General features: G+C 36.1%; 1 protein-coding gene and 1 long non-coding RNA gene across 4 annotated transcripts; one reads left to right on the top strand and one right to left on the bottom strand.

Annotated features, from left to right (window-relative positions):
- Window positions 1–12,749: 12,749 nt before the first annotated feature.
- Window positions 12,750–14,532, bottom strand: LOC101742974 (uncharacterized). The gene is made up of 2 exons (XR_209746.5): window positions 14,359–14,532; window positions 12,750–13,169 (listed from the first exon to the last, which is right to left on the bottom strand). It is a non-coding gene; the product is annotated as an uncharacterized LOC101742974 (long non-coding RNA).
- A 2,087-nt stretch (window positions 14,533–16,619) lies between these two features.
- Window positions 16,620–22,875, top strand: LOC101742829 (protein bric-a-brac 1). Of its 3 annotated transcripts, none has more exons than XM_021347744.3 (5): window positions 16,620–16,761; window positions 17,517–17,657; window positions 18,895–19,068; window positions 20,120–20,378; window positions 21,198–22,875. In XM_021347744.3, the coding sequence occupies exons 2-5, from the start codon at window positions 17,544–17,546 to the stop codon at window positions 21,419–21,421; spliced, it is 771 nt and encodes a 256-aa protein (XP_021203419.1). In that variant the 5' UTR covers window positions 16,620–16,761; window positions 17,517–17,543; the 3' UTR covers window positions 21,422–22,875. The 3 variants fall into 3 exon arrangements, with proteins under 3 accessions (XP_021203419.1, XP_021203418.1, XP_062525445.1); XM_021347743.3 differs by having other exon boundaries at window positions 16,643–16,886; XM_062669461.1 differs by lacking the exon at window positions 16,620–16,761 and adding an exon at window positions 17,378–17,401.
- Window positions 22,876–24,015: the final 1,140 nt, after the last annotated feature.

Genomic DNA, 24,015 nt, shown 5'->3' with positions numbered 1-24,015 from the left:
ATTTTAAACATGAATATATATTTAAATCCACAAAAGAAAATTATAGTATATTTTAGTTTATTTCGTGTATTAAATTTTTTTTACAAACTATTTATGCAGTGTGTTGTAGTAAGTAAATAATTTTTATCTTTTTTTTGTGTGCCGCCAAATTTTGAAATCGTTAAATATGTGCCGCAACAAAAAAAGGTTGAGAATCACTGGGCTATGGGCTCGTTAGCTTAACGCAGCTAATTAAAATCTCCAAGATCAGTGAAGATGTATAAAAATTCACGAATTCGTTTTAATACCTATATATACACTTTTCTGTTTTTTTTTTCCTGGAGCCCATAGACATTTACAACGTAAATGCCGCCACCCACCTTGAGATATGAGTTCTGAGGTCTCAGTGTAGTTAGAACGTCTGCCCCACCCTTCAACCCTGGTAGCCACCCGCGGGATTCGAACACCGGTGCATCGCTACATAATAATGCACCGTACGTCTTATCCTTTAGGCCACGACAACACACGCATAATATGTATAAGTACATCAACAGCCGTTACTAATAAGGTTATGGCCAAAACTAAGGAGGTAACGGGCCCCATGAAATCCCATGATTCCGCCCCAATAAGAATAACATATCTTTTAATAATCCGAACACACAAACAGGTTTGTCTGGGTATTTTAACAAAGCAATTTTCGTGGGCACTTAGCGATCTAGTGATGGGTTATCGAATTTTCATATCGATCATAAAATCGATTTTTTTTTAATCAATAGAATAATAATTGCTTATATCTACAAGAAATCGGGATTGTCAGTTCGACGCTGAACAAGTACAGTACTTCTGCTGACTTTCACAAAATTTGTTGTCAATGCTGTCCACCAACTCTAGTAAAAAATAAATAATTGGTAAAATAAATTCGCAGGCGCATCTAAAGCCGAATTAATAATTTAACAACGAAAATGGACACATCACAACATACACAAAGCCTTCGGGTGCTAAATCGCGATTTTTTGTAACAAAGAAAATATTATAGTAAACTAGTCAAAAAGGTGAGAATAGATTTGAATGACAATTCAATTTCTTTCGCATCCCTAGCACATAGGGCATTGACGTTAAATCTCAAAATTGGGTGGGGAAAACTTAGACATGACAATTATAATTTTCGATAAAAAAGAAACTTGGAAATTTTTACTGGTGATAGGACCTCTTGTGAGTCCGCACGGGTAGGTACCATCACCACGCTTATTTCTGCGGTGAAGCAGTAATGCGTTTCGGTTTGAAGGGTGGGGCAGCCGTTGTAACTATACTGAAACCTTAGAACTTATATCTCAAGGTGGGTGGCGTATTTACGTTGTAGATGTCTATGGGTTCCAGTAACCACTTATCACCAGGTGGTTTGTGAGCTCGTCCCATCTAAGCAATAAACAAAAAAGCTTAAAACATTTTATATACTCATATACTACATAGTGTTCAAAAGAACTGACAACTCTTTCGCGAAGTGATTCATATAGATGAGGCGAACACAATATAAAAAAAATTGCAAAATTATTATTATACGAATTGCAGAATTCTGCCAATTATAGATTTGAGCAATAAGATATCGCAAATATTTCGATATAAAAACTGTAAAGAATCGGACAAAAGTAAAAAATAAAACTATTAAACCACAATCTTGTCTTCGGTTAGACAAAGATATTCAAATTGGTGTCCATAGGCTACTGCTATCACTTAATATTAGAAGGGCTATTGCAGTGATTCTCAACCACTGTTCCGCGGCACTTTTGTGTGCTGCCAAATTTCAAAAGTGTGCCGCCAAATTTTGCGAATACATAATAATGTTAATATTATTAAATTATATCATTTTAAAAGAAAAATATTTTAAACATGAATATATATTTAAACCCACAAAAGAAAATTATAGTATATTTTAGTTTATTTCGTGTATAAAATTTTTTTTACAAACTATTTATGCAGTGTGTTGTAGTAAGTAAATAATTTTTATCTTTTTTTTTTGTGTGTGCCGCCAAATTTTGAAATCGTTAAATATGTGCCGCAACAAAAAAAGGTTGAGAATCACTGGGCTATGGGCTCGTTAGCTTAACGCAGCTAATTAAAATCTCCAAGATCAGTGAAGATGTATAAAAATTCACGAATTCGTTTTAATACCTATATATACACTTTTCTGTTTTTTTTTTCCTGGAGCCCATAGACATTTACAACGTAAATGCCGCCACCCACCTTGAGATATGAGTTCTGAGGTCTCAGTGTAGTTAGAACGTCTGCCCCACCCTTTAACCCTGGTAGCCACCCGCGGGATTCGAACACCGGTGCATTGCTATATAATAATGCACCGAACGTCTTATCCTTTAGGCCACGACAACACACGCATAATACGTATAAGTACATCAGCAGCCGTTACTAATAACGTTATGACCACTAAGGAGGTAACGGGCCCCATGAAATCCCATGATTCCGCCCCAATAAGAATAACATATCTTTTAATAATCCGAACACACAAACAGGTTTGTCTGGGTATTTTAACAAAGCAATTTTCGTGGGCACTTAGCGATCTAGTGATGGGTTATCGAATTTTCATATCGATCATAAAATCGTTTTTTTTTTAATCAATAGAATAGTAATTGCTTACATCTACAAGAAATTGGGATTATTGGTTCGAGGCTGAACAAGTAAAGTACTTCAACTGACTTTCAGGACATTTGAGCTGAAAGACGCCAGATAATTCCGTCAATTCTGTCCATCAACTCTAGTAAAAAATAAATAATTGGTAAAATAAATTCGCATCGCGCATCTAAAGCCGAATTAATAATTTATCCACGAAAATGGCCACATCGCAACATACACAAAGCCTTCGGGTGCTAAATCTCGAATCTTTGTAACTAAAGAAGATATTATAGTAAACTAGTCAAAAAAGTGAGAATAGATTTGAATGACAATTCAATTTCTTTCGCATCCCTAGTACATAGGGCATTGACGTTAAATCTCAAAATTGGGTGGGGAAAACTTAGACATGAGAATTATAATTTTCGTTAAAAAATAAACTTGGGAATTTTTACTGGTGGTAGGACCTCTTGTGAGTCCGCACCGGTAGGTACCACCACCCCGCCTATTTCTACCGTGAAGCAGAGTAATGCGTTTCGGTTTGAAAGGTGGGGCAGCCGTTGTAACTATACCGAGAACTTAGAACTTATATCTCAGGGTGGGTGACGCATTTACGTCGTAGATGTCTATGGGCTCCAGTAACCACTTAAGACCAGGTGGGCTGTGAGCTCGTCCACCCATCTAAGCAATAAAAAAACAGGCCATTGAGTTTCTCGCCGGATCTTCTCAGTGTGTCGCGATTCGGTAGTAGACTCTGCGAAGCACTGCTCTTCCTAGGTTTATTGTTAGCAAACTATCTCAGGTTGAGCCTGAATTCCTGAAGCTGGAATAGTCCTAAGACTAACAGCGAATAGGTGGGTTTTTTTTAATAACATCTAACACTGTTATTGTTGTTTATATTTTTGAGGAGCATTGCTATTGCTATTACTAACCAGTTTTCTATTGAAATAGTTGAATCAACACGGAAAACCGCGGACTTTTATTCAATTTATTATTGTTTCAATGACGCCATGCAATCCAATTTCATATTAACTTTTCGTGCGTCACTTCCATCGGTAGATGAGTAAACTAAGCATCTTCGCGATACTTTTTTTTATTAGAATACATTTTTATTATTTATAACAGTCTTTATTAATAACAGTCAGAAAGCCTAGATCACTGGTGGTAGGACCTCTTGTGAGTCCGCCCGGGTGGGTACCACCACCTTGCCTATTTCTGCCGTGAAGCAGTAATGCGTTTCGGTTCGAAGGGTGGGGCAGCCGTTGTAACTATACTTGAGACCTTAGAACTTGTATCTCAAGGTGGGTGGCGCATTTACGTTGTGGATGTCTATGGGCTCCAGTAACCACTTAACACCAGGTGGGCTGTGAGCTCGTCCACCCTTTTAAGCAATAAAAAAAAATAAAAAAATAGATTTATTACGCACATTTTTTTAAGTATTTTATATATCGATTATGTGATAAGCTTTTGAAAACATTTAAAGTCGTAAATTCATCTAAGCCATCACAAGTTATCGTTTTAATGTTAATTACAAAGTTTAAAAGCCTATTTCCTTGCCGAAATCAGTTAAAAACAAACTAACAAGATAAGTTTGAGGCGATATAATCCCGACGACACTTTGTCGCCCTCTGGCTCCGTGAATTAACCGAATATAGCATATTTGTGTTACATTATAATAAATAATGCGGATCCGACAGCATTTACTTTGTAGATTTCTATGGGCTACGGTAACCACTTAACATTGGGTGAGCCGTGAGCTCGTCCATCCACCTAAGCAATAAAAAAAGCCTTTAATTTTAAATCTTAAATTTTCAAACTTTTATCATAAATTATTAATTAACTTTTTTTTTTGTAGTGGACCAAATTTTGAATCTAAGCCTTTCTCCAATCTGTGGCGACACTGCGCGTTCAACCAAACAAACAAATAAACTCTTCAGCTGTATAATATTATTGTAGATTAAAATCAAATTATGTAAAGGGCAAATTTCTTTTAAATAAAATACTTGTAATGAATAACGTATTTATTTGGATAGGGATTAATATCATCTGTATAAAAACACTTTCACAAATAATGCTTTATTTTAGAACAAATTTGGTTAGCATAAAAATGGTTATAGTAAAATATAGACATATGTTGTCGCGGACTTTTTTTTAGAACTTTTAAAGGGCAACAATTCTACCTTATTTTAGCGAAACTTTAACCGTTTCCGCAGCGCACGCAGCACGAAGCTTTCGAAAGGAAAAAAAACATGATGTTGAAACATTCTTCATTAATGCTCCGCTCGTATTCATCTTAGCATGATGATATATAGCTTAAAGTCTTCCTCAATAAATGGACTATCTAACACTGAAAGAATTTTTCAAATCAGACTAGTAGTTCCTGAGATTAGCGCGTTCAACCAAACAAACAAACTCTTCAGCTGTATAATAATATATTAGTATTAAATATTGCAGAGTCAATCAAAGTTAAACATAAGTATGAATGTCAGTTTCTGGTACCTATAATACTGGGAATCCTTAATTGGGGCGGGATGACTGTGCGCGATTTGTCACAGTTGTTTGCTTAATAATTATAATTTAACCTGAGTATTAAAATAAACTTATCTTCACAGCAATTGAAATGTATTAAAAAAAAAATTGTAATTATTATATTGGATTTTCTATAAAAGCCTATTCTGTTAGTTTTTATAAACATTTTTTTTTTTTAAATCTAAACTTGAACACGGACACGTGTACGCTAAATATAAATTTATTGGTTTTCTGTTTTAAAGTCGGCTTATGGATGATAGTTTTACGTGATAACATCAACAGCAGAACTATTCGAGCTACTAGCTATGACATCACGCGAGAAGAGAGATAAATATGTCGCAAGCCAACGCTTGGGCTGATTGTGTCTCTCTATCGCTTGTTCGGCGTTCTCGCTTGCACGCTCAGGCTCGGGCGGAACGTGACACTTTTTCGTGCGTGCAGCTGGTGTTCAAAACAATATCTTAAAATAGTAGAAAAAACGTCAAAACAATAGCTTAAAATAGAAAAAGTATAATCATTTTTTCATACAAAAAACCCGTAAATGTAAATTATAAATATATATTAAATTTCACGTCACGTCGTAGCAATATGACTTCGAGCATTAGTTTCATTCGGAATATATGCGAGTTAGACAAAGACAAATGACGTGCGAGAAGGTGATACATAGATATGCGGGGTATAAGCAAAATTTCAGTGCTGGTTCAATTAAGTAAAAATTTAAGCCCACACTGTAGAAAAAAAGAAGGATAACACGTGGTAGTTCTCCTAAGGCATTTTATTTTCTGATTAACATGAGAAAGTTGATAAATGTTGCGGAGAGTACTCAATGGTAGGCAGCGACTTGGCTGTGCACCTGACATTGCTGGTGTCCACGAGCGACGGTAACCACTTACCATCAGGTGGCTTGTATGCTCGTCTGCTCACAAAGGCAATTAAAAAACTTCCTATAACACGGTAGATATGTACGTTCCTACAAAGTCCCGTGTTGTGCGATAGCGTGTTATATGGGACTAGATGCCAATACAAAAAGTAGAGTATTTTTTCTGATTGCAACATCTCAACTTTTTCTTTTTTTTTATTGCATAGGTGGGTGGACGAGCTCACAGCCCACCTGGTGTTAAGTGGTTACTAGAGCCCATAGACATCGACAACATAAATGCGCCACCCACCTTGAGATATAAGTTCTAAAATCGCAAGTATAGTTACAACGGCTGCCCTACCCTTCAAACCCAAACGCATTACTGCTTCACGGCAGAAATAAGCAGGACGGTGGTACCTACCCGCGCGGATTCACAAGAGGTCCTACCAGCAGTACTAAACCTCAACTATGCCTGTGTGTATCTTTTTACCTAATATACATAAAAAATAAACAGTAAAATTTCGGTTAATTCCCGTATGTGTTCATAGTGCATAACGTAATTTTCTAAATAACTAGTGGTTCTCCGGTAGTCGAAATTCGACTTAATTGAACTTATAAGTTTGTACACTATTATGATTGTATTTTATACTTCTATAATCACAAATTTCGCCAAGGCTACTCTATAAAAAAATATTAATAAAGACAAACAATATTTAATCTATTCTCAATTTGACCACAGACATCAAGAACAAAAGTTTGACAATAAATAGTATGCATGCGTGTGTGCATCAAATACATGGTATGTAGTGTGTGTAATGTTTTCTTTATTGATTTAATGTATCTTTTATGCATTATTTTAAAAAAATATTAGCATTGTGCACTTCTTCTCTATATTCTCTATAAATGTGGAAAATTTCATACTCCTCCGTCCGCGAAATTTTCGTAAAAAGGGACACAAAGTTTTTGCTTCACGTATTAATATATACTATATATATACACTACTGGTCCGATTTGAAAAATTATTTCAGTGTTACAGTGTTAACCATTTTATTGAGGAAGGCTATAGGCTATATAGCATCACGGTAAGACCAATATAAGTGGAGCACCGATAAATAATGTTTCAAAATAGGGCTTTAAATGGCTCCTTAACATTCTATAATTGAAAAGTATTTTTACTTTCTATAGATTTACGTGTAAATGAAGAGGCGAGTAAAATTTAACGTTATGCCAAAGTAACTATTACACGCGGACGAAGTCGCGGGCAAAAGCTAGTATATAGATAAATTTAAACAAAGATCTCGTTATCGTGTTGTACAATTACCGTGTTATACAGGGTATTTGGGGAATTTTTCTTTTCGTGTTACAGTGGCTTTTTTTTTGACGGGAACGCGAGTAGTGAATTTGTTTTATTTTGTCTATTTAGTGTTTCTTCGGGTTTAAATGTGTAATAATGGTGGTTTATTAACTGTTTAATATCTGTGAAAGTGCACAAATGTGGGAAAATGAAGCAAAGCCGCTGGACGTAACTTCTCGGGATCCTCCAAAAAGTCCACTCAAATATCTTAGTAAATGACCACCATTTTACTGAGATTATATTTCATCCCATTTCATTTAATTCATTTAATTTAATTTCATCCCAGTTGATTAATGTCTCAAATTAATCATCTTCATATCATTTCGCTCCATAATATCATTTTTCATAAAAATATGAATATAAATTAAAATAAGACATGACTTAAAGGTCTCAGTTACCAGGTCATAAAATCCCTTAAAAAAAAAACGTGTTAGAGTGGAGCCGCGTTGTAAAATACCGTGTTATATAATATAATAGTAGGGTTGCCTGTATTGAATTCGACGCGCGGCTCACGGATCCGCTATTTTTTTCTTATGAATTTGTCGTTACGTTTAGAGGTTTTATGTTGTAAGAGCATCATTCCGCTCGCGTGAGCGTAAATATATAAATTACGTTCAGAACGAAGCGGTAGGTCTTATTTTCGCTGTCTCAAACAAAGCGGCTTTTTGAAGCGATTAATTAACTACATTATTATTACATTTGACGAAATCGGTCTTATTATGTTTTTTCTTCTCAAAAAAGCTAACTAACAAAAAAAAACTAACTGTGAATTCAGTTTTTTTTTAATGGTATTTGTTTTATGTTCTAACCTTTGAAGTGCAATGTATGGTTTATTTGCGGCAGAATAGGACTATGTGATCGTTCTTACTTGTCTGAGCTCACAATATACAAGATGTGTTTACAAGATTGTGGACAAGCTCACAGCCAACCTGGTGTTAAGTGGTAACTGAAGCCCATAGACATCTACAACGTAAATGCGCCACCCACCTTGAGATGTATGTTCTAACGTCTTAATGTGGCTACAACGGCTGCCCCACCCTTCAAATCACAATGCATTACTGCTTCACGGCAGAAATAGGCGGGGTGGTGGTACCCGTGGTTACCCGTGCAGACTCACAAGAGGTCCTACCACCAGTGATCCTCCATTCACAATAAATTTATGTTCTTCTTACCACTGATGCGCCACCCACCTTGAAATATAAGTTCTAAGGTCTCAGTATAGTTACAACGGCTGCCCCACGCTTCAAACCGAAACGCATTACTGCTTCACCTGTGGTACCCGTGCGGACTCACAAGAGGTCCTACTCATAATTACTGAACATGAGCTTTTCGGATGTATTTTAGTGAGCTTCGCGCGGCGTTCATACGAATTATAGAACTAGTTAGTCTAGCTTAGCTCGCCTAGCTGGTTATAAATTTTCATAACTATGTGTAGACTGCAAACTATGCAAGCTATGTGTACAAAACGAACTATGTGAAGCTAAATTAGTTCAGTGTGCTTAGTGCGTAACGTAAAAGTAACTCAATTTTGTATGCAGTTGTAACAGCGCCCCTAGCGGAAAACGTACGCAAACTTTCCAACTCCATACAAATTTGAGTTAACTTTTACGCTATCGAGAACGTTAAAAAACTCGCACTACTGTATGCAGATTCATTGTCACGTAAGCTAACCCTCTCGCGAGTTTATTAATTTTGTACAAGTTATTTGAAGTCGTCGTGGCCTAAAGGATAAGACGTCCGGTGCATTTGTAACTAGCGATACAACGGTGTTCGAATCCCGCTGGCGGGTACCAATTTTTCTAATGAAATACGTACTTAATAAATGTTCGTGATTGACTTCCACGGTGAAGGAATGACATCGTGTAGTAAAAATCAAATCCGCTAAATTATAATTTGCGTAATTGTGAGTCCGCACGGGTAGGTACCACCACACCGCCTATTTCTGCCGTGAAGCAGTAATGCGTTTCGGCTTGAAGGGTGGGGCAGCCGTTGTAACTATACTGAGACCTTAGAACTCATATCTCAAGGTGGGTGGCGGCATTTACGTTGTAGATGTCTATGGGCTCCAGTAACCACTTAACACCAAGTGGGCTGTGAGCTCGTCCACCAATATCAACAATAAAAAAAACAATTGATTTTTCGATCAAGTTTAGTAATAAATGACTATTGCCCGCTTGCGCTCCTTTAATTATAACATTAAGAAGCTAATTACGGGCCCAGTTGACGGTAATAGTCACATCTCTTGTCTTCATATTGTGTGTTGTTTAATGACCCCTATGGACAACAATTTCTTTCAAAGTTAACCAGTAATCTTTTTATTTTTTTATTGCTTAAATGGTTGGACGAGCTCACAGCCCATCTGGTGTTAAGTATTTTCTGGAGCCCATAGACACCTACAACGTAAATGCGTCACCCACCTTGAGATATAAGTTCTAAGGTCTCAAATATAGTTACAACGGCTGCCCCACTCTTCAAACCGAAACGCATTTCTGCTTCAGAGCAGAAATAGGCAGGGTGGTGGTACCTACCCGCGCGGACTCACAAGAGGTCCTACCAACATGAAATCGTTGTTGAAAGCAAAAATAACGCAAAAAAAAAGCTACCGATTTCCTTGTATTTTCTTACTTCCATCGTAAACTTATGTATCGGTGTTTGATTGCATTTTATCTTCGTTTTATTCAATTGTACCTCTGTAATATTATTTGAAGGGTGTGCACGAATAAAGTTTATTTGAAAGTAAATATATTACGAACGAATCCTACGATCAGTTCCCATATTTGTTTCGGGGTTCTGCGATAGCTCGAAATCACATTAGAAACAATACCGTGAGAAATCTTGGGAAAATGGTCTGTGAGCTCGTCCACCCATCTAAGCAATAAAAAAACACACAATGTAATTCTTCTTGTGAACCTAGTTATTGGAACTAGTTATGCAATTGGGTCCGAGCTGATCTGGTCGGAGAAAAGATACTCGTATAAAAAGGAATATTCAAAATATATTTTTATACACCCGCAAAGTTAAATATACGCATGTATGCTTAAGCTTGTAATTCAGTTAAATAAACAATAAAATATTAGAGACCTTATTTTTATAGTAGATTTACGTACTCTTCAAAAGTAAAACAATATATTGCCAAATACTCATAATTAATTAATAAACGACAGTCAAACAAAATGTCATACGATATTACTCGTATTTAAGTTACAGACAAAACCCACGTCAGTTGGCAACTTTTATAATTACCCGGACCCTAAAGTCGGTGACAGACCAAAGGCTAAGCTAAGCTAAGCTAGAGAGCTTAGTTCGCATAGATGGGATAATATTTCAAACTTATCTGCTGCAAGCAAACTATGTAAGCTGAGCTATTTATTTATTTATTTATTTATATACACACAGAAAACAAGACACAGTACAGAGTAATAGGAAAATTATGTACAAAGGCACTGCTTATTTCTTTGAGAAATCTCTTCCAGCAGACCTGCGAGAGGATAATGAGAATAATAATAAAAAGTGATAAGTGTGTGTAGAACAAATAACACATAACTAAAATAACAAATACAACATGAGAATTATAGCACATACACATAGCAAATATTATAAGTAGCACAGTAACACTCGTATATGCGAAGAGTATAGAACCATGATCATTCGGTTGATGAGAGATAAAATTGTTTGACCTTGTATTTAAAAACAGAAACAGACTTGCAAACTCGGAGCTATTTGAACTATCCGAACTGTTAGAAGTTAAGTTATATTTACATGTATATATTCGATCCGTTGCTACATTAGCTAAGTTTAACCCATCCCTCGAGTTTTTTTTTTTTATTGCCTTTGTAGGCAGACGAGCATACGGCCCACCTGATGGTGAGTGGTTACCGTCGCCCATGGACTTCAGCAATGCCAGGGGCAGAGCCAAGCCGCTGCCTACCGTTTAATACTCTCCACAAGCCTCGTTTGAAGAAGGACATGTCATAGCGCTCGGGAAACACCGTGGAGGGGAGCTCATTCCATAGCCGGATGGTACGTGGCAAAAAAGACCTCTGGAAACGCACTGTGGATGACCGCAGTGGCTCCAGGTAGTATGGATGAAGTCTACTCCGGTGGCGGGCGGTGCGATGGTAAAAACGAGATGCCGGTATCATCTCGAACAATTCCTCAGAGCACTCGAGTGTTTAGTGTCAAACTTAACTACCTGCTAAATGCTAACCTGGCTTTAACTAGTCAGGTCATAAGTATTGTCACACAGTAAAAACTTTTCTTTTAGAATGCTGGCCACAAAAAAGTTTATTGAATTCGAATTTCGAATTGTTCATGAAAATAAAAATGTATACTCTTAGAATTTTACTCATTTTTCAATATGGAGTGGACGCTTAAAGAAGACCGTGTTGCAGTTATTGCGTTGCATCGTTGCGGTTACGCGCCAATTCAAATTTTTAACATACTGAAATCGCGTGAAATCGACTTCATCCGGCACGAAGACTGGCCCTCCTCCAGTCCAGATTTGAATCCGTTAGATTACAAGATATGGCAACACTTGGAGGAAAAGGCGTGCTCAGAGCCTCATCCCAATTTGGAGTCACTCAAGACATCTTTGATTAAGGCAGCCGCCGATATTGACATGGACCTCGTTCGTGCTGCGATAGACGACTGGCCGCGCAGATTGAAGGCCTGTATTCAAAATCACGGAGGTCATTTTGAATAAACTTTAGTGTCATAAGAATCTATGTTTTGTTAAGTTCATTTTGGTATATGAATGGTTACATAATGAATAAACTTGTTTCAATTATTTTACATTAAACATCTGACAGAATTTATGACCTGACTAGGTATATTAGTTGTAAATATGCAAGCAAGAGATTGCTAATAGGTATATTATGTAGCATAAGCCAAGACGTTTTAACTTAGCTTCGCTATAGCTTACCTCTTGGTCTACAACCGACTTTAAGCAGACCGGATAATGTCCGGGTAAACATGCAAACAACCGGATATCGGAACCGTGACTTATCGCGTCCTAACCGGTTATCAACCTTCGTCACCGCTAAATACTAAGGGAGACGAATAAAAACAGTTTGTTAGATAATGGCCAATGGTTTATTACGAATTAATTTATGCTACGGAATCCCAACAAAAATCATTCCTATTCTGTGCCAAATAAATTAGATATTCATTAGAAGTACCTATGTAGTTGATAAATTCGTTTTGATATTTTATTAAATGTTTAATTTGATATTTAATTTCTACTACCTAAATGAATTTGGGTAACCATTACACACCCATTGTAAGTCCGGTTAAGTACAATTCCATCTATTACTGTGGTAACGCAGTCATGTACCGTAAAATTCAGACTTCGAACAAAAGGATATATCTGATCTATAGGCTCCATTACTTTAACATCAAGTGAAACAATTGTCGGCCTTCAATAAAATTTAATTTTTAATAAAATTAATTCCCATCTACAAATTTAATCAGTGAAGCGAGGCACTAAATGACTAGTTTGAAATGAAAGAGACAAAACCACCAATACTTTATTGAATCGAAATTAACAAATTACATTTTTAATTGTATCCAAAGACTTTCGGACTTTCTCTTAAAAAAAATCTTCAAATTCTCACGTTAGAGAGAGATAGAGCCTCCTACTGGCCTCACGGGAATCGAATTGCATTAGTTTTTTGGAATGACATTCATAATGACTTCCGAGTCAATATTTGAGGTTAACTTCTTGTGGGTTAACTTCTATAGAAGTTAACCCAACTAGGCTGGCAATGTCCTGCCAAGTGTTCGCTTCGATTGTTGTTAGAAGATCAGATTGTAAATACGCTGCTTCAACTGAAATTTCAAAGAATTCATTTTTTAACGATTTAAATTCCAATTTAGTGAAATAAAAAATACACATCAATGACCTCAATCTTTTATTGCCACAGAAACCATTTTTGTTTCATGCGGCATTTCGTTCAATACGCGACATTTATTTTTGTAATTAAAGATGCTTTTTATTCAGTATTAGTATCAACAATTCGATATTTTCAACTGAACCTCAATTACGTATACCACCACATTCAAATAGCTAAAGAAGTTTTTTTGTAATGATATTTTTATCCAAATTTTAAAAATTTAAATGGTTCTCCTGTAAAGTTGCAAAAATGTTGATTAAACGTAATATCCTTTCACCCGTCGATATGTAGGTAACTTATTAAGCCCGCGACTTGTCATTTCACATAAAACTGACTATGACTGGCAGCGGCGTAACTATAGGTTGGCGGGACTGGCAATTTGCCACGGTTCCCCCGCTACACGGTCCCCCCCAGCCCAATCTTCCCCCAATCCGACGGTTCCCCGGGCCTTAGGGGCAGTAAGATCAAAGTAACGTAACATTTTTAACGAAATTTAGTAAAAAATTTAAATTTTGTTTACGTACTTAAAATCAATCAACTAATTTAATTGTAGGCATCGGCTTGACTGAGCCCCTGGCATTGCTGATGTCCATGAGCGACGGTAACCACTCACCATAAGGCGGACCGTATACACGTCTGTCTACAAGGGCAATAAAGAAAAAGATCGTATGAAAATCGAAATAAACTACATATTAAAATTCAAACGCATTCATTAGAAAATTATCCGATTAGAAAGCACCCATTCAACTAAAATGCACACTATATTAGTAATAATGTGAGTTAGCTGCTTCAGCGATTTACTAAGATTAGCCCACTGAGTTTCTCGCCGGATCTTTTCAGTGGGTCGCGTTTCTGATCCGGTGGTAGATTCTGTGAAGCACGGCTCTTGCCAGGGTTCGTGTTAGCAACATCGTCAGGTTTAAGCCCCGTGAGCTCACCTACTAGTTAAGGTTACACTGAAATACGCTTAGGGAGGAAAAAAAAACTTAAATTAAATTAGGTGATGTTTTTTTGCTGGAGCTCATCTAATGAATTGACCACGGGCCTCAGATGGCATAGCCAAATAACCGACAACTGTTTACTCTAACTAATCAATAAGAACAATATTATTTTTCATTATTCACCTCTCATCTGGTTGATGCTATTAACGATCTTTTTTAAATCAGAAATTCCTTTTTCTATCTTTTCTGTTATGTTGGTGAAAAATTCACAGTCTTCCACTTCCTCTGCTGTTCCGTTAGTGACTTCCATGTTTCGTTGTTTTTATTGTAATAGAATAATTTAAATTAATCTTATTATCACGACTTGAAAGATATCTTTAAATAAACATATTGTATTTAGAAAACAAAATGGAATTAAAAAGTTATTTCATTCACAACTTTTCACTATATTAACTTAATGAATTATAATTAATTCAGTTTTTAATTAAAAAACTAGAAATTAAAATAGGTATGTACATACAGAAAATTTATGTAACTGTTAAAAGTGAGGCGGGCAATAGTTTTTTTTTTTTAAATTCAAATCAGAAACGCAAAGGCATCCACGACGGATGAGACCCAGTTATTGGCATAGAAAAAAAAAAGAATTCTTTTAGGTCTGTGTCAATTTGTTTTAATGGTCTGCTTAAGGATGGGAGACATTTAACGATTTTATTTATTTTCATATCGATAGTGTATTATTGAATTGTTAGAATAACTGAACCTTTGTCGTATTAAGATCCACGTTTTTTATGAACATCGAATAAATAAGCAACTTCGTGATTTCATACATAAAATCTATATAAATAAAAATGGATTGCTGTTCGTTAGTCTCGCTAAAACTCGAGAGCGGCTGAACCGATTTGGCTAATTTTGGTCTAGAATTATTTGTGAAGTCCAGAGAAGGCTTAAAAGGTAGATAAATATGAAAATGCTCGCAATTAAATAAAAATAACAATTTTGTTATTTCTTAGATGTGTCCCCCGTCCTTCCTTTTGTTTGTTTTAAGTTTATTTTATACAGAAGTTTAGGTATTTTATTTATCAATTGAGCACTACGAAGTCTGCTGGGTCAGCTAGTACATAAATGAAAATCAAATAGAATTGCTTCATTACGATACAAATACTCCTAAACTTCCTTTTAGCAAACTCCTGAGCAAAGACTGCAATGTGGCTTCTTTAAATATTATAGTTACCTACATGCGTCAGTTAAGAAGAACCCTGCTAAAGAATCGGATAAACTTAATATAGATTTTCGTTTCGTTCCACGGTTATTATTGAAGCTGTCCATACATGACCTAACAGGTAGTAGTGTCCTGTGTATTGTTATCGAGCCATGCAGTCGGTTCAAATTTCTGGCAGGTATCAATTTTCCAAAGCTAGTTCGTAATTACTACGTGTTCTAAAATGATGTACACTAATAATAAATTTGTGTAGCATGCGAGTTAAAGGACATCCGTAATTCAATTGAAACTTTAACCTACTTTGAGATGTCTCTAAATGGGAACCGTTATTTATATTAAGACGTCTATAGACACCCCTGGCAACATCACACAAAGAAAAATGAACAGTGCCTTACTTTATTTCGTAATAACAGCATTTTGTTGCAGTTGTAGTCGTCGTGGCCTAACGGATAAGACGTCCGGTGCATTCGTGTTGAGCGATGCACCGGTGTTCGAATCCCGCAGGCGGGTACCAATTTTTCAAATGAAATACGTACTCAACAAATGTTCACGATTGACTTCCACGGTGAAGGAATAACATCGTGTAATAAAAATGAAACCCGCAAAATTATAATTTGCGTAATTACTGGTGGTAGGACCTCTTGTGAGTCCGTGCGGGTGGGTACCACCACCCTGCCTATTTCTGCCGTTAAGCAGTAATGCGTTTCGGTTTGAAGGGAGGGGCAGCCGTCGTTACTATACTTGAGACCTTAGAACTTGTATCTCGGGGTGGGTGGCGCATTTGCGTTGTGGATGTCTATGGGCTCCAGTAACCACTTAGCATCGGGTGGGCTGTGAGCTCGTCCACCCATCTAAGCAATAAAAAAAAATTAATTGATTATTAAAAGCTTAGAATATATCGTTAAGCACAAATTTACGTGAAAACTAAATCCTTATGCATTTACCTAATTTCCTTTATACGCCTTCATAGATTTAATACTTAAATAAAAACGCAAAACACACATCACAAGTAAGTTTTTTGTAGCTGCTTCACTCTCAAATTGGCAAACTTTTTGTTAATGTTTTCGGTTTAATCACATACCAAACTGTATATCGATATTCGACTTTCACATTCTATCGACATTCAGAATCGATAATCGCATACAACACTATTATGGAACAATGATGCCAATCATTCCGGCCGCACTAAATCTGTTTTTGGATGAGTTTTGGTATGCCGCGTCACTGGCCGAATGTCATTGGATTTATAAATAAGATCAGCTCCAGAAATAGGCGGCCAACAGGTTTTCCAGGCGTACCGACTAAAATAAAGTACCCTGGATCTGTTAACAATATTATTGTCTTGGACGGAGCGAACGGGACGCAGTGTGAGTGGAAATCAGTTAACGCTTTGGCTTTATTGGGTTTTTTTTTTGTTATATTTTAAACTTTAATATCGATTATGGATGAGTACGATGTCCAACAGTTCTGTTTGCGCTGGCACAATCACCAGGTAGGTGAGTTGTTTTTTTTTTCATTACGTCGAACACTGGCTTCACAGGTACACAAACATTTTCAATTTCTACATTCTATATGTCAATGCTTCGCGCTATTTCGATTTTTAAACATAAAAATGTGTCATACTCCAAAATTAAACTCAAAATGCTTTTTTTTATAAAATATAGCAGGGGTATCTTCGGATAAAGAAATCTAAATGATTTTATAAGTTGAATGTTTTTCAAATGTCGTTTTATAGGCTTAGCAAATAACTGGTCCCATGCTTTTAATACTGTCAGTGTATGTAGCGCCCTCTGCTTACGACTTGTACATAAAACACGCCACAAATAACCATATTTCTCTATTATTATTTTTTTTTTTCGTGTTGCAGTTATTGACATTTTTACAAATTTTAGTTTTATAAAGATTTTTAAAACATGAAATCAATTAAACCGATTTAATTCAAACAAGTAAAGTTAAACGTAGCTATTTTAATTATATTCTTTTTTGTCACATAAATCGTAAAAAAAAGTAGGTCAAATGATTATTTTCATTTTACATTATAGAGATATTCTGTAGTAAAAATTCGAATACTGCAACACATCCCAGAAAATACAGACTTGAATCTCTGTCGTGTTATATACAGAACAATGTCATCGGAGCACTGAATCGGATGCTTCAGACCGGAGCCCTAACAGACGTGACCCTCAGCGCCAGCGGGACCAATGTTAAGGCGCATAGAATCGTCCTGGCATCGTGTAGCCAATATTTCGCGCAACTCTTTAAGGTGCGATTTTAAATCAATTTTTTGGGTTTTTTTTTATTGTTTGGATGGGTGGATGAGCTCACAGCACACGTGGTTACTGGAGCCCATAGACAACTACAACGTAAATGCGCCACCCACCTTGTGATATAAGCTCTAAGGTCTCAATATAGTTACAACGGCTGCCCCACCCTTCAAACCGAAACGATTACTGCTTCACGGCAGAAATAGGCAGGGCGGTGGTACCTACCAGTGCGGACTACAAGAGGTCCTAACACCAGTGATTACGCAAATTATAATTTTGCGGGTTTGATTTTTATTACACGATGTTATTCCTCCACCGTAGAAGTCAATCATGAACATTTGTTAAGTACGTATTTCATTAGAAAAATTAGTACCCGCCTGTGGGATTCGAACACCGTTGCATCGCTAGATACGAATGCACCGGACGTCTTATCCTTTAGGCCACGACGACTTCAAGTGAGTTCAATAGGTTTGAGACCAGCTGTTCGTAGGGCGGTAAGGGATATGCATGTAACCTTTCCCCATATTGCCTCGAAAGCTCAGACATGGGCTATTCAACGACAGGGCGTATTAGTCAGTACAAATCCATTAAGCTTCGCCTACCACCACCAAAGCGTAGGTGGAATGCCAGTGATTTCTTTGACCGGAAAAAAGTTGATTATGAATGGGATTCCTATTGCCATACACTTAGGAAAATAATGATACTTTTTTTTATTCATTTTTTTTATTGTATATTTTATTTAAAAACACAATGTTTTTCTTTTCTACATTTAGAAAAAAACAATACACAAACAATTTTACGATTTATCGTACGTACAATAAAATAAAAATCGTGTAGGCTCGTATAAATTCTTGTGATAATGAAATAGTCTAAAAAAGGACTTCCAAATTGAAACTTCAACTTTTTTTTTTATTGCTTAGATGGGTGGACGATCTCACAGGCAGGGCTCAATAGACAGGGCGGTGGTACCTACCCGTGCGGACTCACAAGAGGTCCTACCACCAGTAAAATCTACCACCAGTCAACTTCAGGTCTCGTGGCGAATGGCGGCATTCACGTGTTGATGACTATGGACACCTTTTACGAGATGAGCAGCGTGCTCATCCAGTGATACAGTGCAATAAAAATAACACCGAAACAATAATTCTAAGACTACATCCACCGGCTCAATTTCGGGACTGAAATCTGAAGAACATAATTAATCAGTGTCACTACAACAATCTCCCAACTTTCCAGGAGCTGGAAGGTGATAACACTCTCGTGGTGGTCCTAGGATGCGAGGCAGCGGAACTGAAGCTCCTCCTGACGTTCATGTACACGGGAGAAGTGACTGCATCCCGGCTGGTGCTGCCTTCATTGCTCCGTCTCGCGCAGACGCTCAAGGTTTCTGGACTAACAGACGCCGATACGGTAAATTGAAACTCTATACAAAACAATACGAAATCGGTCCTTATTTTTTATTTACTAATTTCATTTACTTCAGATTTTGCATCCATATTAAATTCATTAACATTCCATATAGTATACCAGAATTAAATAAAAACAATAACTACAATCTCGGAATAAAACAATAGCAATAAATAACAATAATAAAACAAAAAATCAAATAATAATATGTAATAATAATAATAATAATAATACTTTAAGCAAAAACTTTACACCCATTTTTACGAAAATTGACAGAGGAGTATACACTATGCAGTTTCCCACACTTTATACTTTATAGGGAGTATAGAGAAGGAGTGCAGAATGTTAATATTTTTTTTAATTATGCATAAATAAATTGACAATAAATAAAAAAAACATTACTTAAACTAACATGTATTTGACACAATGCATATACGAGTATATATAATTATATGTACTCTTTGCTTACTGTCAAACTTCTGTTATTGTTTAGTCTGTGGTCGAATTGAGAATAGATTAATATTATTTTTCTTTAATATTATTTGTCTATAGTGTGTAGCCTTGACGAAATCTGTGATTATAGGAAGTATAATAGTCTTTGACAAAATAAGCATAATAATGTTCAAACTTATAATTTCAATTAATTATAGTAGAATTTCGACTACTGAGGGACGACTAGTTTGCCATTAAAGGCAGAAGCAATCACGACTCTTATCATTTAAGCCGCTACTTAACTCTCGTGGACACCAGTGTGTTTAGTGCGAGTTTTTTAACTTTCTCGATAGCGTAAAAGTTAACCCAATTTTGTATGCAGTTGGAACAGCGCCCCTAACGACAAACGTAGGCAAACGATCCCATTCCATACAAATATGAGCTAACTTTTGCGCTATCTAGAACGTTAAAAAACTCGCACTAAGCACACAGGGCTTCCTAGTTACGCGATAACTAACCGGTGCTAAAAACTATACCAGCAGGTACAGTCTACCTACGATAGTCCATTCACGAATTCATATAACGCGTAATAACTAAACCTTCATGTTCAACTCCATTTCAGAACTCAACACTAACTCCAACAGAGCCAGAGCCCCACGAAAATTCATCGCCTATCAACTTGGAAGCGAAAAACGAAACACCAACGACAGAGAACTCATTCTCGTTTGACACGCCGATTAAAGACGCGAAAGAGGGAGAGGAGATCGCCGAGAGCTTTGGCAGTACGATGGAAAGGGATAGACTGAGCAAACTGGATCAAATCGTTCAGAATTTGTACAGAATCAGTAGTAACCCGAGCGCAGCCCTTTTGACTAATAATGGTGAGCCTTCTGTACTACTCTTTTGCTGCAAGTAATCGTATTGTCTGTCTGTGTGTGCGGTAGGTCAGGGAGGGGGCGCAATTGACCAGACGCACATGGAATACTAGTGAACGAATAAATCTTACGACAAACACATTCAAAATATCTCAAAACAATTTTACATTCTTTTAATTATTAGTAATTATTGCTTATTTAGGAATGTTTGTTAAGTTTTATAAGCATTCAAACGGTTTTGCAAAAAATCAATCTAATTTTTTTTATGCCCATCTGACAAAACCGGTGGATATTGTAAATAGCATTTTTAAACGGTCGTCGTCGTCTTAACCAGGTTCGGGGTGAAACCGACATAATTACTTCAGTGTGCCGCGTAGGGCACCGGTGACCTAGCTGACAGGCAAAGGGTTATACAATTAATCAAAGAATTCTGTAGCGTATAGCTATCGCAGCACGGAAGATATTTAAAAGTGCGTTTCCAGAGATCTTTTCTGCCACTCGATACATTCAGTCTTTGGAATTAACTTCCAACTCTGAACCCTTCTCGATGTTTCCTGAGTGCTATGACATGACCTTCTTCAACCGAGATTTGCGAACAGCGGACTCAGCGTTAGGCTGCGACTGTGCCCCTGGCATTGCTGACGTCTATAAGCAACGGTATCGTTCACCACGAGATTGGCTTTTCAACATAAGTTTGCATATACACAAATTTCGAACGCCAACATCCGGACCGTCAGTTTAGCAGTCTACCAATTCACTGGCACCGTGAAATATATTCCCTTTGCCTTTCTCCCAGAGTTCAAAAAATAATTCACAAAACGTCAGTTCCAGAAACAACAGATTACGAAAAAAAATGGCGTCTCACGAGTTCCGTGTGCGGTATATGTAACAAGAAACTGAGTAACCAATACAACTTGAGGGTGCACATGGAAACGCACGCAGGCCGACGTCACGCTTGCCGCGCGTGCTCCCACGTGTCGCGGTCTAGGGACGCATTGCGGAAACACGTCGCTTATAGGCACGCGCCACAGAATAAACCTGATATGTAACTAGAATTATTGGCGCGAAGCCTGCGCATTTTAGTAAACGCAAAACTAGTTTTGAATGACGGCATTAAATATTATAAGTATATACATTAATCAACGTCCTACCTTACTCTTAAACCTTAGAAGATAAATGTCCAAAATGGAAGTCATATTTTCGCAACACTATTAAATTTTAGTGTGATTTAAGAATGTTCTACATTATAATATCGAGGGATGAAAGGCTAAATAAGGCAACATTTCGCTTAATACACGACATTTCTTTTTGTAATTAAAGATGCATTTTATTTGGTATTAGTATCAACAGTTCGATGTTTTTTGAATTGAACTATAATGAAGTTTAACTCATTCAAATAGCTTAAGTTTTTTTGTTATGATATTTTTTCTAAAATTTTATCTTTAAATTGTTCTCCTGGCCTTTCACCCCTCGAGTTATATTTCGTTGCCAGACAACTATGGTTGTAAGTATTCTTTTATACAGCATATAAATTGAAGAAATTATTTTTTATCTGTGCAAAAAAAAACGCTGTTCCCTCCAAATGCACTGTATTACTTCAAAAGTTTGTAAAAAAAACGATTTATTAAATAATATTTAATTTTGTTGATATACTTGTTACAAATTATGAAAAGAAAAATAACGCGTATGTACTTTAAAAGACATTAGTATTTTACGTTTTTGTCTATTAAACATAAATTAATATTTTAGCCCACCGATATTGTTTTTTGTTCACTTACGAGAAGACATTTTTTGAAAAAAAAAACGTGTGCAAAAACTCTAAATTTTGCAATGTATATTTATTTTATATATATTGGTATTTATTTAAGTAATATTGATATTATGAGCATCGAAATTCAAATGTAATCCACGGTGGAAACCTTAATACGTTGTTAAACTCGGTCAATAAACACTCGTGTACAATACGTCCATAGACTATCTTTTGAAACTTACTTACGCTTTGAATGAACAATCTCCTCTTGTTGATGTGAGTTTGTTAAAAATAAACTCATTGACAGGATCGAGAAAATTTTAAAGTTACACATACGTAACACGAAGAATATTTGTTCACTTATTTAAACTTCTATCCAGCGGCTTGTCGTTCCGAGCAGCGCGGGCGCAACTTAACCTATAATAACACGCAGGGTATTACATAAAAAAACGTTTTTAAAGTAGATTTTTCATCTGAATCGTTTTCAAAGATATTTTATTAAGCATTTAGTGAAGCTAGATTCCTTCTAAAAAACAATTATAATGAAATGAAATTAATGAAATTGACATTTGCAAGTGTCACTGTCAAACAAACGCGCATCATTCTAGTCATTTATTCATTTTTACATATGAATTTATTGTAAAAAAATTATCATGCATCATGTTAGTTAATTTTGTGTTTCATATTTATTAAGTTAAAGACAAGCAAAAAAGACAATATATCTGTTGATTTTAATAAAACGATTACTTGAAACTTTTGTTTTTTTTACCGTTTATTTTAGTTACTTGTAACTTACTTGAGACCTTAGAACTTATATCTCAAGGTGGGTGGCGCATTTACGTTGTGGATGTCTATGGGCTCCAGTAACCACTTAACACCAGGTGGGCTGTGAGCTCGTCCATCCATCTAAGCAATAAAAAAAAAAAAAGTTGTTGAACTTCGACTTTTAATTCAGAAATTGTTCCTTGGTTAGCCCACTGTGCTGTTTCTGGTACAAAAGCATCGTTATATAACCGACTAGCTTTTGCCCGCGACTCTGTCCGCGTGGCATAGTTACTTTGGCATAGCGCAAAATTTTACCCCCACTTCATTTACGTAGAAAGTGAAAATATTTTTGAATATTCTTATTTAATTTTGATTTAATTATTTATTTTTGAATATAATTATTTCAGCCATATAACTTTTACCTAAAAAAAGTTTTTCAGATGCCCATATCCTGTGAAGCAAAACAAAGCTGTTCAAATCCAGTAAAGCTCTTCAGCCATCCGCGTTAAATATTTTAATGTGGACGCTGATCGAATAAATTGACCATTTCATTCCATTTTTTGATTTTGGTCAATATATGCTAAGAATTAACAATAAAATATCCACACACTAATAAATAATGATAATGAAAAAATATATTCAATTATTGTAATAAATTATTTCAAAGTATTGCCATCAATATTTCACAAAACATTTTAACTTCAAAATTAGTTAACGTTATTCGTAGGTACATAATATTTTCTGTGACCATTACATTTTCTTGAGCTAATTACTTATTTCCTAAAACTCAGTTTTTAAACAGATCAACAGATAAAATTTGAATTCGTCCAGAAATAACATGATATCGAATAACGAAGGAAATGATCAAAACTGATCGTACTATTACTGTATCACAGAAGACAACCCTCAATCAATGCAATAATGAAACTGAAAGCTCACATGTTTCAAGAAAGATATTTCATTACGTTACAATGACAATAGATTATGTAATAATAAAATTAAAAAATAAATTTTCAAGGTGGGTGGCGCATTTACGTTGTAGATGTCTATGGGCTCCAGTAACCACTTAACACCAGGTGGGCTGTGAGTGAGCTCGTCCATCCATCTAAGCAATAAAAAATAATAAAA

This window comes from Bombyx mori, chromosome 7 (assembly GCF_030269925.1).
Source record: "Bombyx mori chromosome 7, ASM3026992v2".
Lineage (NCBI taxonomy): Eukaryota > Metazoa > Arthropoda > Insecta > Lepidoptera > Bombycidae > Bombyx > Bombyx mori.
Note: the sequence above shows the minus strand (reverse complement) of the source record. Positions and strands in the feature narration are given on the sequence as shown.